The sequence below is a fragment of the Papio anubis genome, chromosome 9 (genome assembly GCF_008728515.1).
Source record: "Papio anubis isolate 15944 chromosome 9, Panubis1.0, whole genome shotgun sequence".
NCBI lineage: Eukaryota > Metazoa > Chordata > Mammalia > Primates > Cercopithecidae > Papio > Papio anubis.
The window spans coordinates 96,416,330-96,429,449 of record NC_044984.1 but is presented as its reverse complement, the minus strand read 5'-3'; the positions used below and the strand labels follow the sequence as shown (position 1 = coordinate 96,429,449).

At 35.6% G+C, this 13,120-nt stretch overlaps 1 protein-coding gene across 1 annotated transcript in view; it reads left to right on the top strand.

Annotated features, from left to right (window-relative positions):
• NUP37 (nucleoporin 37) overlaps positions 1–13,120 on the top strand; it is a 47,425-nt gene that overhangs the window by 11,405 nt on the left and 22,900 nt on the right. Inside the window, exons 4-5 of the mRNA XM_003907048.4 lie at positions 7,670–7,742; positions 9,610–9,704. Coding sequence (XP_003907097.1) covers positions 7,670–7,742; positions 9,610–9,704 — 168 coding nt within the window. The remainder of the gene's footprint in view (positions 1–7,669; positions 7,743–9,609; positions 9,705–13,120) is intronic.

Below are 13,120 nucleotides of genomic sequence, written 5' to 3'. Positions count from 1 at the left end.
AATATTAATGGGACAAATTCAAAGGAGAAGAATTAGGTAGAATAAGCTTTGTTTTACAGTTTTTTTCTTACCCTTTATTTGCATGTATAAAATATAGCATACATGCTTAAACATACATATAGTATGTATTAGGGTTCTCTAGAGGGACAGAATGAATAGGATAGGTGTATATATGAAGGAGAGTTTACTAAGGAGTATTGACTCACATGATCATAAGATGAAGTCCCACAATAAGGCGTCTGCAAGCTGAGGAGCAAGGCAGCCAGTCGGAGTCCCAAAACCTCACAAGTAGGAAGGCCAACAGTGCAGCCTTCAATCTGTGGCCTAAGGCCCAAGAGCCCCTGACAAACCACTGGTGTAAGCCTACGAGTCCAGAAGCTGAAGAACTTGAGTCTAATATTCGAGAGCAGGAAGCATCCAACACAGGAGAAAGATGAAGGCTGGAAGACTTAGCAAGTTAGCTCCTTCCACCTCCATCTGTCTGTTTTTTCTAGTTGTGCTGGCAGCCAATTGGATCGTGCCCACCCACATTGTGGGTGTGTCTTTCTGAGGGTGGGTCTTCCCCTCCCACTCCACTGACTCAAATGTTAATCTCTTCTGGCAACACCCAGAAACACCCGAATACACCCAGAATCAGTACTTTGTATCTTTCAATCCAATCAAGTTGACACTTAATATTAACCAGCACAGAGTATATATGTGCATTGTAACATGTTTATTATAAACACTCATGTAATCATCACAGAGGTCAAGAGATAGGACATTGCTAGCACTTGACGTTGCCAGTGTGCCCTTCTCCAGTCAACCTTCTTCTTTCCCCTTAAAGGCTATCAGTTTCATGTTTATTAGGATAATTATCTCCTTGCTTTTTTGTAGTTTTATCAGTTATTGATGCATCCCTGAGCAATATAGCTTAATTTTGCCTGCTTATGAACTTTCTTATGAATAGAATAATACTATATGTATTTTTTTTGTCCTGCTTTGTTCACTTCACGTTATATATATGAGATTCATCCATGTTTCTACTTGTAGATCTAATTATTTATTACTATGTAGTATTTCGTTGTGAGTCTATGACAGTTTATGCATTCTATTAATACTATATTTCCAGTTTGGGGTTCTGAATGTGCTGTTTGAACATTACTGTGCATATATATCATAATGTACATGTGCACATTTTTTTTTTTTGAGACCGAGTCTACCGTTAACATACTTGAAACATACTTTTCCCCTAACAGCTGACACATATTTCTTCAGTGTTTCTTAGGCCTTTTCTTTCTCCTCCTTTTCCCCTTTTTTTTCCTTGTCTTGTCCACTTGTAAAAGGTGTGAAGAATGATTGGGGAGATGGACTGACAGGTCAACCAAAGGGAAGCTGACTAGCCTCGATAGGGGAATTTGAACTAAAGTGGGCAAAATTCTGATATCAAAACTTGGGCATTAGCAACCTGTCATTCCATGTGTATGCCAAATGCAGCATAGGAGGGGATTTTTTTTTTTAACGTGTTGCCATTGTTACCAAAACACAAGGGATTGGTCTAGGCCCTGTTGCATACCACACAGAAAGCCAGTGACTAAGACAACGAGTATTGCAAGGGAAGAAGGCTTTATTCAGGTGCTGCAGCTGAGGAGATGGGAGATAAGTCTCAAATCCATCTCACTAACCCACTAAAATTAGGGATTTATACAGGAGGGAAGAAATGTAACTACATGTAGAAAGACAGGACTTCTAGGGTGTAAGGAACCAAGCATAACAAACGAGGGGTCTGGTGTCTCATTGTCCAGATGCAATGATCTGGTAAGTTTCAGTTCCTTTATACTATCTGGGAGGCCTGAAGGTCAGTTTCCTGAGAAAGGAACTCAGAGAAGACAAATAAAAGTTTCAGGCTTTAAGAACAGGAGAGTCAATCTCTGTAATTATCCCCAAACCGTAAACATTAGTTCTGTGGGGAAGTTGGGCCAGTTTCACCATCAGGACCACAAAGTGGACCTGATTGGGTTTTGGCTCTCCCTGTTTTTTTTTTTGCTTTTTGCCAGACCTGTTATGTCCCAAATCAAAGCACCTATTTTTATAATGTGTTGTTAATTAAATATAGGTATTCGTTAGGTTAAGTGACAGTAATGATAAGAGTGTACATTTGCATTTTAAAATGAGATTGATAGAGTGCTTTCATTTATTAATACAAAGGGCATTAGAAGTAAACTAATCCAGTCTCCTTTACTTTATTGAGGAGGAAACTGAGCCCTGAGTAGTTAAATGCCATCTTCAAGTTGCATAGCTAAAAAGTAGTAGAGCCACTACCAGGCTGACATGGTTAATCAAATGAAAATCTTGTTAAAATATGGCAGATTTTTAGGGGATAACTTGATACTCAACATCTGTTAAGCAATTTAATGAAACAGTCATATATTTGTATACGATTTATGAGGGTATATTTATTTCACACTGTTGCCATAACAAATCACCACAAGCATGATAACTTAAAACAACAACAGAAATTTATTATCACAGTTCTGGAGGCACATGTTCAAAATCACATTATCAGTGGGGTTGGTTTATTAGGCTCTGAGGGAGAATTCATTCCATGCCTGTTTTCTAGATTCTGTTGGTGACCAGGAGTCCTTGACTTTCTTTGCCTTGTTGATGCATCACTTCAATCTCTTACCCTTCATACCTCCTTCTCCTCTGTGTTTATCCTTTTTTGTATTTCATTCATTGTTAAATTTAGGGCCCACCCTAGATCCAGGATGATCATCTCAGTATCCTTTAATTTAATCATGTTTGCAAAACCCTATTTTCAAATAAAGCAGCACTTATAGTTACCAGGGGTTAGCAGATAGACTTATCTTTTTGAGGACACTTTTTTTTTGTTTTTTGTTTTGTTTTGTTTTGTTTTTGAGAGGGAGCCTCGCTCTGTCACCCAGGCTGGAGTGCATTGGCGTGATCTCGGCTCACTGCAACCTCAGCCTCCCAAGTTCAAGTGATTCTCCTGCCTCAGCCTCCAGAGTAGCTGGGATTACAGGTGCACATCACCATGCCCTGCTAATTTTTGTATTTTTAGTAGAGATGTGATTTCGCCATGTTGACCAGGCTGGTCTCAAACTGACCTCAAGTGATCCGCCCACCTCGGCCACCTGAAGTGCTAGGATTACAGGCGGGAGCCACTGTGCCCAGCCTGAGGGCACTTTTTAACCTGCTAAAGATAATATGGAATTCTTGCTGTTCAGACAGAGTTTCGCTCCTGTCACCCAGACTGGAGAGCAATGGCGTGATCTTGGCTCACTACAACCTCCGCCTCCCAGGCTCAAGAGATTTTCCTACCTCAGTCTCCCAAGTGGCTGGGACTACAGGCACACGCCACTGCACCCGGCTAATTGTTTTTTGTTTGTTTGTTTGTTTTGTAGAGATGTGGTTTTGCCAGGTTACCCAGGCTGGTCTGGAACGCCTGGCTCAAGTAGTCTGCCCACTTTGGCCTCCCAAAGTGCTGGGATTACAGGCATAAGCCACTGCACCCGACCATGGCATTCTTGTGCAGTATATAAATATATAGAGGTGCAAAATAAACTGTATGCTAATGTAGTGCATGGTATCCCCTTTCATAAGAACCCTCACTAGACAACCAAGGAAGCCAAAGACTGAAAACTACAAAACATTGCAGAAAGAAATGAAAGATACAAATAAATAGAAAGAAAGCCTGTGTTCATGGATTGAAAGATTTCGTAGTATTAAAGAGTCTATGCTACCCAAAGCTCTACAGAGTTAATGAAGTCCTTATCAATCTCTGTGGCACTTTTACAGAAACAGAAAAACCATCCTAAAATTCAAATGGAATCTCAAAGGACCCCAAATGACCAAAACAATCTTGAGAAAGCTGAAGGTCGCACACTTCTTTATTTCAAATCATATTACAATGCTATACAGTAATCAAAACAGTATGGTACTGGCATAAAGATAAATATGTAGACCAATGGAACAGAGTGGAAAACTTAGGAAAAATACCTTCACATAGCCATCAAATGATCTTTGACAAAGGTTCCAAGACTACACAATGGGGAAAAGGATAGTCTCTTCAATAAATGGTGTTGAATAAACTGAGTATCATGCAGAATGATAAAATTGGACCTTGCACAAATGAGCTCGAAATGGGACCTAAACCTAAGACCTGAAACTATAAAACTCCTAAAAGAAAAGATCTGGAAAAAGCTGTATGACACTAGATTTGGCAGTTATTTCTTAGTTTTGATAACAAAAGTACAAGCAATAAAAGCAAAAATAGACAAATGAGACTAAATCAAACTTTAAAACGAGTACATGGCAAGGAAAGTCAACAGAGTCAAAAGGCAACCCACAGAATGGGGGAGAATATTTGCAAGCCATATACCTAACAAGGGGTTAATATCCAGAATGTATACAAAAAACTTCCACAACTCAACCACAACAAAATAAATGATCCCATTTAAAAATGATTCAAAAAGACTTAAATAAACATTTCTCCAAAGAAGGTATATGAATGGCCAACAGGCATATGAAAAGATGTTCGACATCACTAATCATTAAAGAAATACAAATCAAAACCACAGGAGAGGTTACCTCACATGTTAGGATTGCCACTACCAAAAAAGCAGAAAATAACAAATGCTGACCCAGGAAGTAGAGAAATTGGAACTCTTCTGTACTGTTGGTCAGTATGTAGCAATGGTGCAGCTGCTATGAAAAACATTCCAAAGGTTCCTCAGAAAATTAAAAATAGAATTACCTAATTGCTCTGGCTAGACTTCCAGTATTATTTTGAATATAAGTGGCAAAAATGGACGTCCTTGTTCCTAATCTTAAAAGAGAGACCACCATCTTTTCACCATTAAGAATGATGTTACTTGTGGGCTTGTCACAGGTGGCCTTTATTGTGATGCAGAATATTTTGTCTATACCTAATTTGTTGAGTTTTTATCAAGAAATAATGTTGTCTTTAGTCAAATTCTTTTTCTGCATCTGTTGAGATGATGTGGTTTTTGTCTTTCATTCTGTTAATAAAGTGAACCACATATATTTATTTGTGTATGTTGAACATTGTTGCATCCCAGGGATAAGTCCCACTTGATCATGGTGAATAATCTTTTTAATGTACTCTTGATTACAGTTTGCTAGTATTTTGCCAACATAGTACTTGAAGTCCTAGCCAGAGCAATTAGATATGAAAAAGAATTAAAAGACATCCAAATAGGAAAGGAAGAAGTTAAATTATCTGTTTCCTGATGCATGATCTTATATACCGAAAAGCTAAAGACTCCACCAAAAAACTGTTAGAACTGATTAATGAATTCAGTAAAGTTGCATGATGCAAATCAACATTCAAAAATCGGTAACCTTTCTAATATACTAACAATGAACTATCTGAAAAAGAAATTAAGGTAATATGATTTACAAAAGCATCAAAATATCTTAGGAATAAATTTAACTGAGGAGGTAAAAGATCTGTACACAGAAATGATAAAACATTGATGAAAGACATTGAACTTGGCACAAATAATTGGAAACATATCCTGTGTTCATGGATTGGATGAATTAATATTGTTAAAATGTTCTTACTCCTCAAAGCAATCCACAGATTTAATGCAGTGCCTACCTATCAAAACTCCAATGTCATTCTTTACAGAAATAGAAAAATCAATTTAAAAATTTATATGAAATCATAAAACACCCCAGATAGCCAAAGCAATTTTGAGCACAAAAGAACAAACCCGTAGGCATCACACTACCTGATTTCAAAATATATTGCAAAGCTGTGGTATTCAAGACAGCATGGTACTAACACAAAAAGAAATACCTCAACCAATAGAATAGGATAGAGAGCCCAGAAATAAATTCATGCATTTATGGTCAATCAATTTTTTACAAAGATGCCAAGAACATACAATGAAGAAAGTACAGTGTCTTCAATGAATGTTGTTGCAAAAAATGGTATATACACATGCAGAAGAATGAAACTAAACTGTTATCTCACCCCATGTGCAGAATCAACTGAAATTGGATTAAAGACTTAAACCTAAGACCTTAAACTGTAAAATGGCTAGAAGAAAATAGAAAAGGCTTCACAACATTAATCTCCACAACAGTGAATTTTTTGGATCTGACCCTAAAAGTACAGGAAACAAAAGCAAAACTAGGCAAGTGGAATTGTATTAAACTAAAGAGCTGCACAGCAAAGAAAACAACAGAGTGAAGATGCAACCTACAGATAGTAAGAAAATATTTGCAAATCATACATCTTGATAAGGGGCTAATATCAACAATATGTAAGGAACTCAAATTACTCAATAACAAGAAAACAGTTATATTTAAAAATGGGCAAAGAACCTGAGTAGACATTTCTTGAAAGAAAACATGCTTTATTCCACTACCACTTTAATTTTACCTCTGAGAAGACCTTGGACAAAGAATCATTCCCTGGTGGCTTTGATCTGTTTTCTCTAACAACTCTTGACAAATTACTGGAAAGGGGTGTAGTAGCAACGGTCTACCAACACATCAGGGTCTGTGGATTAAGAGCCTTTAGCTAAGAAAAAAATGGCTCACTGTAGTCAAACTAAAGAATGAATTTAGATCTGTGTATGATACTCTTTTTACCAAAGAATTGAAAATAAACTTTTGTTTTTCAGTATATAATTTGTATTTTTTTCTCAGCCATTGTCTCACATCCTGCGAATCTAGAAAATTTAGGATTAAAGGTAAACTAGTTTAAAAAGTGGTTATTGGCCGGGCGCAGTGGCTCATGCCTGTAATCCTAGCACTTTGGGAGGCCGAGGTGGGTGGATCACCTGAGGTTAGGAGTTTGAGACCAGCCTGGCCAACATGGTGAAACCCTGTCTCTACTAAAAATACAAAAATTAGCCATGTGTGGTGGAGGGCACCTGTAATCCCAGCTACTTGGGAGGCTGAGGCAGGAGAATCTTTTGAACCTGGGAGGTGGAGGCTACAGTGAGCTGAGATCATACCACTGCACTCTAGCCTGGGTGACAAAGCAAGACTGTCTCAAAAAAAAGAAAAAAAAAAGGAGGGTTTGCTGCTTAGGTTTTGTTTTTTAATTTAATAATCCATTGATTACTGAAAAACATGTTTTAAATGTTTAAAGTATAAATAATACTCCAGCCTTTAGTAGGTATAAATGTATCAGCTTTTATAGTTATAAAAATAGTATCTTACTTCATCTGATTTATTTGGAGGAATAGAAAAAACTAAGGATTATGGATAACAGAAGAAGGCAAAGACTAAAGTAGATGTATAACAATATTTTTAATATCTCTTGTTGACCTGGCTAAAATGAAGATACTTTTTAAAATCCATCCTTTTTTGCTTTTAAGAAAACATTTAAAATTAAATTCAAGTGCTGATTTAGTGTAAAATTCTATACTTTTATTATTGAAAAAGCAAATCCAGAATAGACTAACCTTTTGTATGTTCTCAAAATAAAATAATATGACTCCTACTTTCTGTGATGGCTGTATAATACTTTTTACAATAAAGCCACAACAGTCTTCTTTCCCCCTCCATAAAAAGCATGATTATGAGTTATGATAAAAGCTTCAGTGACCTGGAGGGAAGGATGGGGAAAGGGGAGACTTTTCACTTACAAAGGCTGAAAATTGGTATATTTTTGTTTTTTTGCTTCCAGATTTTGTACTTCAGCTGCTGATATGAAAATTAGATTATTTACTTCAGATCTTCAAGATAAAAATGAATATAAGGTATGTTGACAACTGTCTACATCTTTAGAGTTTATTTTAAAACGTGTTTGTTTTTTGCTTTTTTAATTGGATTTATTCCAATTTAAAATGGCTTTTTATGGTCATCATTAAAGTATATAATTTAGGGTCTCATTTACTCTACTATAGGTTATAGTAACTAGCTTACTATATTACTAAGAACTAGGTTCTTAATAATGACTATAAATCTGATATCTCTTATTGAAATATTAGGTAGGAACAACTAATAAGAAAGAATTAGAAATTTACAGTTGGATATAGTAGGAGTATGATAGACATGACCATTCATAGAGTAAGAGTTGAACTTCATGGGAACAAATGATCGGTACAGCATAGCACAGGCAGGATTCCAAAGTGGTTAAGAGCACAGACACAGAAGCCAGATTCCTTGCATTTAAACCCCAGTATTATTACTTAGTAATGGTGTGACCTTGGTTGAGTAACCTAATCTCTTTGTGCTAATATCCTTACCTGTAAAATGTGGGTAATCATAGCAGCTGCCTTATAGGATTACGAGCATTGACTGAGCAAATTCATATAAAACACTTAGAATAATGTTGATACATAGTAAACGCCATATGTGTTTTCTGTTACTATAATAATAACCCTCAGATTGGGTTGAAATTGCATCATGTTTTCTTATAAGAATGGTATTGCCTTCTTGGCTTTCTAATAAGCCAAAATATGAATATTGTTATAAAACAAAGATAAATTATAAACTTTTCCAATCATTTAGAAAATAGTAAAAAAAAATATGCTGTAAGCTATTTACAATGGGCTTAATGTACTGTATGGATTGGTTAATTTAAGGCTGTACCAGAAATAACCAAGTATATAAATGGCACATAAAATTTTGACTTATCCAAAGTTAATATGCTAGTTATAATACACATTAAACATTTACTGTTAATTTAGTTTGTCTTGTAGACTGTGACAGAAGCTTTGGAGAATGATTTGGAGGACCTGGGTTTGTTAAAGTTGCTCAGGAATGTTTGACCCAAATCCTTTTTTTCTTTTTTAATGTTACATTTCTACATAGTGAGCAGTACTATATAGAACTGCTTTAATAACCTCAGAACTGAGATCAAATTTGAGTTTTTGGAAAGAAGGAAAGGTAGAAAGAATGATAACCATTAAAGTAATTATCTGACAGGCCTATTTAGCATTTCAACTATGAAGATTTAGACAGATTGAGCCTTACCTGCTCACACAGTCCTCCACTGTGCAACTTCTCATTTATTGCTTCTGTGTCGAGAAGATTTTTTGTGTTTGTGATGACTATGGGCTTATAACAACTAGCTGTCTTCACTGCTGGCAGTCACATTGAGCGTGTAAATGAAGTCATTAGATGGGGAAGTCCATCCTGTGTATGTTTGTTAAGTAGTAGTGAGTATGCAGAACAACAGATATAAGGTAAAAAGCCTAGAAGTACTCTACCTCAGTACCCTAAAAAGTTCCTAAAAGTACCCTAAAAAAGTACCCCTCAGTACCCTAAAAAGTACCCCTAAAAAGTTTTCTAGCTCTAATTTTTATTTAGGCTTTATATAATAAGTGAGAAAGGAGGTGATATGAGGACAGGTACAATAAAAATGCGTGTGTGTTTTTGTAAGAAATGCATACTAGAAAAGAAAGACTAAGCTAATAGTGTGTTGAATGATCAATTTCTTTCCAAGATAAACCTTCCAGAAAAGTGGGTGTATAAATCATGCTTTAAAAATAGCAGATTGCTTAAGAAATATTTATAGAAAAACATGCAGTGAAAGCTTTTAAGGCAGTGAAGCAAAAATATTATGTAGGAATATTGTAGGTTATTTTTCTGTTTTCTTATTAAGCTTTCTCTTTCTGTTAGGTTTTAGAGGGCCATACAGATTTCATTAATGGTTTGGTGTTTGATCCCAAAGAAGGCCAAGAAATTGCAAGTGTGAGTGACGATCACACCTGTAGGTATGTTGCTTATGTTATAACCACATTTTTAAATTGTCATTTTAATGAGAATTACATTTTTAAAATGAGAAAACAATGTGACTTTTATATAAATTCTACAGTGTTGTAAAAGAAGCATACCTTATTTGAACTGTTGGTATGGCACACACATGAGTTTCAAAACCAGTGAGATGAGTCCTCATCGCCATTAATGAAAACTTCCCTTGCCTCCCATGTGTGTCTTTTATCTCTTATTTCAGATTTTCACATTTATGAATTCCAAATCTATATTGGGCTGGGCACAGTGCCACATGCCTATAATCCCAGCTCTTTGGGAGGCCAAGGTGGGCGGATCACCTGAGGTCAGGAGTTAACGACCAGCCTGACCAACATGGCGAAACTCCATTTCTACTAAACATACCAAAATCAGCCATGCATGGTAGTGCACACTTGTAATCCCAGCTACTCGGGGGGCTGAGACAAGAGAATCGCTTGGACCCGGGAGGCTGAGGTTGCAGTGAGCCAAGATTGTGCCACTGCACTCCAGCCTGGGTGACACAGCGATACACCATCTCAAAAAAAAAAAGCACACACACACAAACATACATTGGATCAAATTCTTCAATATTGGACAAGATGAGTAGGAGTAAAATGCAGTTGTCAAGTTACTTCACAGATGTTGTATAAGTTAGTGTGTAATAATGAACTATGACTCTCATCTGCTACATAAGACTGATTGAAAATTTAGTGTTTTGATAAAATCAGTAGTTTCTACGTAAGTTTTTTTTTAGATACAATACATTTAACTATTATGTTCTTCTACCTCACCCTCTAATTTAGAACAGATGAGGTAGCTATAACATTTTAATAGTGCCTAAAGCTGGAGAATTTTACAAGTAAAGAACAAGATGAAAAGGAATAGCAGGTGGAAATAAGCTGAGAAGTCAGGAGTGGAATGAGTGCATCAGTCATTGGAAGGGTGTCAGTTGCTTCATTTGCTTTAACAATACTGAGGAAGAGAAAAACTGCTGCTCTGCTGTTTTGCATAATGTTTCATAAAACTCTGCCAAAATCCTTAGTATTTATTAGTACTTATGTACATATAAAACTATTAAATATGTATGAGTTCACATTAGAAGTAAAGCTGCTAGCTACTTTTTAAATTTTTAATCTTCTTAATATAGCTCATCTTTTTAAAGTGATAGAGTCATAGGCCATTATTCTTTATGTACTGTCTGTTAAAATTTTCATGTCAGAGATATGAAAGATTTACATGACATTAAGATTCTAGAGCCCCAGGTACTACAAAATCAAGTTTGTATAGTGACTTGAAGAGTAAATGGAATTGTTTTAAGGTAAAAATTCAATCACTGGAAATAAATAATGGCATTTCAGCCCTTTAAAACGTAAGACTGTCCTAATCATAAGCATTTGGAATAATGAAATCTGCAAAGGGGGAAAATGAGTGTCTCTGCAAGCCAAGGAATCGCCTCTGAATAGTGAACAAAAGCCAGAGAGACCTAGGATCACACTCAGTATCTATGTTTTTGTTTGTTTGTTTTCTTATGACTCAGTTTTTTTTGTACACTAGCAAAATTATTTAAAAATTTAGGGGACTGACATAGGGTTGATAACTTTTTATTTTGTCAAATATAAGACTCTTACGTTTACTGCCTTCTACCATTATCATTTTATAAAAGAAAGGACATTATTACTCTAAAAAGTAGGAAAGGCATAACTGAAGAGTAAGTCTTTTCATTTAAATAAATCTAATTTTTTAAAACCTCACTACGTTGCTCCTAAGTTTCTCATTTTGCCAGACTGTGGTTGTTGATATTAGTGTTCAACAAATATTTGCTTTCCTTTCACCCTCCCATGAAAGGAGATTTTCCCACCTGATTGGCCCTTCCTTTGTGAATTGTTTAGGCCAATGTAGCATTAACAGGTGTGACACAGCAGAAGCTTCAAATGTTTTGCCTGGCTTGACTTGACCTCCTGTGCTCTGTCATTTGCTATAAGATGAGCATGTCCTAGATAGCTACCAATCACAGAATGAGAAACACATGGAGCAGATATGGACCCATATGGCATTATGGAAACAGAGCTTCCCATAGACCCATGTGCAAGAAATTTATGCTTATTTTTGTAAACCACTGAGATTTTCGGGTTGATGCACATCAAAGTATTTTTAGATTTTACAGCTTAGTTCACCAACCAAAAATAAACAACTCTGATTGGTTATTAAAGCCAAACCTCTTAGGCCAAAACCTAAGCAATATAGGTAAGATTTTTTAAAAAAACAGAACACATATAAAAACAAATTTAAAATGAGAAAGAGTAGATAGTATCATACACTCTCATAGCAAGAAAAGAAGGAATTCTGAGAGGACATATGTGATAATGTAAGATTCTTATAATATCACTTATATATTCTTACATTATCACATATGTGACAAAAGAGACTATCATATGAGCAGTTCTACAACATGTATTCTGTACTGTAAAGAGCAGACTCAGTGCTTAAAAAATTTTTAAATAACCTTAATATTTTGATCTGTGCATATTTTCTGATGTTTGACTTTGACATTTCAAAGAAAGACACGATATTACAATCAGCTAGCAGAATTTTGCCCTAGGAACACTATTTTAAAACAATCTGTCACCTGAATAGGTTCATGAAATGTATGTGTTGTATTGAAAATTATGAATCAAATAGAATAAAGAGTCATACTGTGAACCCCAAAGTACCTCTGATAATATAAAATGTTATTATGGAAGATGATAGATTACATTTTATCTAAGATTCCATCTAGTTTTACTATTCTGTGATCTATGCAAGTTTATAAGAAAATTGAGTTCTCATTAAAGTCGGTCTTTATCAGTTCCAACACTGCCTTTCTAACAAACGTTTTATAATGCCTACCACACCTTTTTAAATGAAACTCACCGAAAATGTAGCCTTCCAAATATGTAAGTACAGAAAATTGTTATAGTCCCTTAATTTTATTATATGTTTCTATAAAAGGAAAACCAATAGAATAATAATGCATTGTGTATAAGCTCAGATACAACTACATATGAAGACATAGTGAGGTAGCTTTTGTTATTCTTTACAACGAATAAGACTGAATATCAGAAAAATTAGATAACACGAAAATGTAAGGCAGAGGCAAGGCAGTCAACTTGCACAGTTGCAAGGATTTATGAGTTGTGTAGAGTATAATGTAAATAGTGCCATCTGGAGTTCTACAGTGTCATAGCCCTGAGCAGATCTACAGTTGTAGGATAAAAGCTCATGTTAGTAGTAATAGAATGAAATTAAATCTCATAAGAGAAATAGGGAAATACAGGTAATCAAAATAGGAATAACATAGCAAGATAAATCATAGGATGTCAAGTTGGAAAAATAAGGAAAGACAATATTCTTGCAAATCAGC